Source organism: Nannospalax galili, unplaced genomic scaffold (assembly GCF_000622305.1).
Source record: "Nannospalax galili isolate Female #2095 unplaced genomic scaffold, S.galili_v1.0 scaffold32, whole genome shotgun sequence".
In the NCBI taxonomy this organism is placed as follows: Eukaryota; Metazoa; Chordata; class Mammalia; order Rodentia; family Spalacidae; genus Nannospalax; species Nannospalax galili.
This window is the reverse complement of record NW_008335297.1, coordinates 1,520,804-1,524,593: the sequence shown is the minus strand read 5'-3', so window position 1 is coordinate 1,524,593 and position 3,790 is coordinate 1,520,804. Positions and strand designations below refer to the sequence as shown.

At 39.6% G+C, this 3,790-nt stretch overlaps 1 protein-coding gene across 6 annotated transcripts in view; it reads left to right on the top strand.

Moving 5' to 3' along the window:
- Mrtfb (myocardin related transcription factor B) overlaps positions 1-3,790 on the top strand; it is a 199,837-nt gene that overhangs the window by 137,722 nt on the left and 58,325 nt on the right. For all 6 annotated transcript variants that reach the window (XM_029562001.1, XM_029562000.1, XM_017797353.2 and 3 more), the window contains 2 exons: positions 549-614; positions 2,504-2,559. In XM_029562001.1, coding sequence (XP_029417861.1) covers positions 608-614; positions 2,504-2,559 — 63 coding nt within the window. In that variant the 5' untranslated portion in view covers positions 549-607. The remainder of the gene's footprint in view (positions 1-548; positions 615-2,503; positions 2,560-3,790) is intronic.

Here is a 3,790-nt window from a genome sequence, read left to right as displayed (position 1 = left end):
TTCATTGCTGATAAAGAAAGTCCTTCCAAACAAGCCAGTCTTTCCCTAAAATAAGTTTTTATATTAACTTATTTTAAAAGAAACTGAAAATGTCAAGGAATCTCACATTTGTTTCTCTGACTTCCTTATTAACAAGTCATAACGTGTAAGCCAACTATATTTAATTGAGTAATATGTGAATGTATTTAAATAAGAAATACCTAGTTTTAGTAACAAATTACCACTAACAGGCAAAAATCACACACAAAATTTTTTTTTTACAAATTGGTGCTAAGTAAATTTTTTTTTTCTTAAGACAAGGTCTCACTCTGCAGTTCACGATGACCTGGAATTCAGTGTGCAGCCCAGGCTGGCCTCAGACCTGAGGCCATGATCCTCTTGCTTCAGTCTCTTGAGTGTTGGTATTACAGACGTGAGCCGACTCAGCTTCTCAACTAATGTCCTTCCTGTTTGATAATGAAGTAGATGTTCTCCTTTGGAACCATGTGAGTTGGGTCCTATGGTTGCAGATCAACTCCAATGGTGATTTGTTTCTTTCCTTTCCACAGTGCTCCAGCTGAGGCTGCAACAAAGGAGAACAAGGGAGCAACTAGTGGACCAGGGCATCATGCCACGTAAGACCACACGTTGTCATCATCTCTGGTGTGCTAGGAAGGAGGGGTATACCTGTGCACCCTCTTTCCAGTCATGGCCATTCAGTTGTTGCCATTTCCTTATGGGTTATCAGGAAAGCCCGGTGTCAGCCTGGTCAACCAAAGAGAACCATTAGAGTACATTTTAAAATCCAGGTGCAGCTCATAAGATAGACTTGAATGTGACATTATACAAAGAATGCCTTTAAGACACTCAGGTTCTTGTTTCAAGCTTTAATATTAGTTTGAGTTTTTAAATGATTAATCACTGTAACTAGTGCAAGACTTGTAAGACTAACATGACAAAATTAATTCACTACCTTGATCTACTTGAATTTACTTAATTCAAATTAATTATCTTTGGTGTTATACTATGGTCACCTAATTAACTGTATCCCAAAGTGTGTTGCTGTTAAGCATTTTGTTTGCACTTAGTGCTGCAATCTTCCTGGCCAAGTATAGTTGTTTCCTAGGTATCCCTAGAGTTAATTTCTTCAAGAGAATCTTAAGAGTTAATTTATTTTAGAACATTTGTCTAAGCTGTTTCCTTTACCCTTAACCACCAGATTTGGGTTTTTTATATTTTTAAAGGAGAAAATGGTTGTTTACATAGGCTGTGGGATTATCTGTTTAGAAATTCACTTTTCCAAGAGTTCATTTATTCCACTTTAAAACACTAGAAATTACAAATTTATGCCTCCTAGTTTTCCAAATCATTGCTAGCCCACAAATTATCAGTTAATGATCAAGAATTATTTTTTCTTAACAGATTTTTTCCCCTCCGTGAAACTTATTCCTGGACATACTATCCATCATCTAAATATCTTAAATCCAGCATTGTGATAGTCCAAAGCTGCTTTGATAATCTGCCAGGTTTCTCCACTACCACATTCCTCCTCCAAGCCAATCAGTCAAGCAGCATCAGATAATGGTGCTCAAGACACCACTGCTAGGTCAGCCCTGATCTGCTTCAGGGAGCTGGTCCCCAGCCAGACTGACCAGGCTGGGCTCCTGAGAGCCTCTACAGTCTTCAAGGACCAGGCCTAAAGACCATGTTTTAGACAGACAGCACAGGGAAACCTAGTCCTGTGTTTCATCCGCTCACTGTTGTTACCTGTAGGCTGATACCAGGCAATAGTAGGCATACACAAATCAGATTTTTCAGAGATGATGGACTGAAGTGTTTTTGTAAGTGCCACTCAGCCTCATTCTGAGATTCTAGGCTAGTACTCTGGCATTATATAAAGGGTCACTGGATATTTCGTGTTTTGCATTGTGGTATCAAAAGGAACACGAACCTTTTACATTCAGAATCCTAGAGTTAAATCCCATTTTGACCCCCTCTAGCTGTATGACCTCAATGACTGTATGCCAGGGCTCATACCTACCTCACAAGTTTATTAGGAAGACAGATAACAGTCTAACTGGTTGACTACAGGGCCAAGTGTATTGTGAGTTGTGAATAAATGGTGCATCAAATCTGTAGACACAGAGTGCAGGGTGTCCCAGTGTCAAAACTTAGATCATCTCCACAGCCATGTGAGCTTTTTCTAGTAACTTATATGGCCACTAAGAGCTAAAACCTGTGAGAGACTCATCAGACTGGTCCCTGGGCCATGGAAATTTACAGTGCTCTAACCTGGCATTTACATAGTCATTATATATAACAACTCTGAAATGCCCACTTGATTTATTTATGAAGTACCTAATTTTACTTGTGTAACATTTAGGGGTTTCAAATTTTACGGGTCTTTTAAAGGAGTTAGTGAATAGATACACCATAGATGTGCGCTGCTAGGGTCAGCAACATGGCAAACTGAGATCTGAAATCCTATTTATGCTGTGGAAACAATTTACTTTCCCCCTCACAGCTTTGAAGAGTCCAGCTGCATTCCATGAACAGATAAAAAGCCTGGAGCGAGCCAGAGTAAGTAGCTTCACTTTACAATATTTTCTTTCTCTTCTATGTCATACCAGCACCCCTGACTCAAGTGGAAAACATGTAACCCACCTCTAACGTGTGTGGTGTGATAAGCAACATGCATTCTGGGGAAGCTTGATTTTTGGAGCTTTATAGAAAAATGAATGAAAATTCAATTGTATTCTTTTAACAACAGTAACTAGGGTTGGAGGAGATGGCTCAGTCAGTAAAGTGTTTCCTGTACAAGCTGAGTTCATTCCCCAGCACCCCATTTTTTAAAAGGTTGGGTGAGGCAGTGTACACCTGTAATTCGAGCACTGGGGAGGCTGCAATAAGAGGACCCAGGTCTAACCAAATTGGTGAGCTCCAGGTTCAGTAAGAAACTCTTGTCTAAAACAATGGTGGAGAGCAATTGAGGAAGATCCCTGACATCAAACTCTGGTCTCCACATACACATGCACACAGATACATGCTACAACATAAAAAAAATAAAAAATCAGTAACTAGTTTTGTTCACCAGTTTTTAGAGGCAGAATAGGCAAGAACTTCTGCTGTTTATTAGCCCTGCAGAAGGCCAGGAAAGTGGTACTCTTCCAGGTCTTTGGCCGATTTCCCTTTCGGGGTCTGTGTCACTGCTGATTGACCTGGGAAAGGAGAATGTGGCTACATGGAGAACACTGCTCCCCACAGCTCCTCTTCACAGCAGTTCCAGTGTAGTCACGCATCGCAGTTGGCAGTTAGTGTTTTTCTCTGAAAGTACCATTTTGTATATTCCCTCTGTCTGGTTTGCTTTTTTTCTGTGTGTGTGTGTGGTGGGGCGGAGGGGGGGGGTAACTTTAATTACGCAGTATGAAAATAAGAATATCTAAAAATTCCTTAATATCCCCAGAATGTAATGATCAGCTCTTAGAGTATTATAAAATATAAAATCCATTTTAAAATCCAGTCACTTAGGAGTACAGTTCTGTAAAAATATGCTTCAGACATGGAAATTTATGTCATGCTAATTAGTAGAGGTGACAAACAATACCATTGAAATCTGCCTGATGACTTTATAGACATACACAGGCACCAAGGATCCAAGTGCAACCAATTATGACTAGTAATAATCAAATACATACAGATTAGAGACGCATGTGCCAACATCTCAGCGTTAGTAGCAAAAACAATGAGTCTTTCTGTAAGGAACAATATATTCTAAAAAGAAGTGGAGATCTTTTTTAAAGGTTAAAAACTC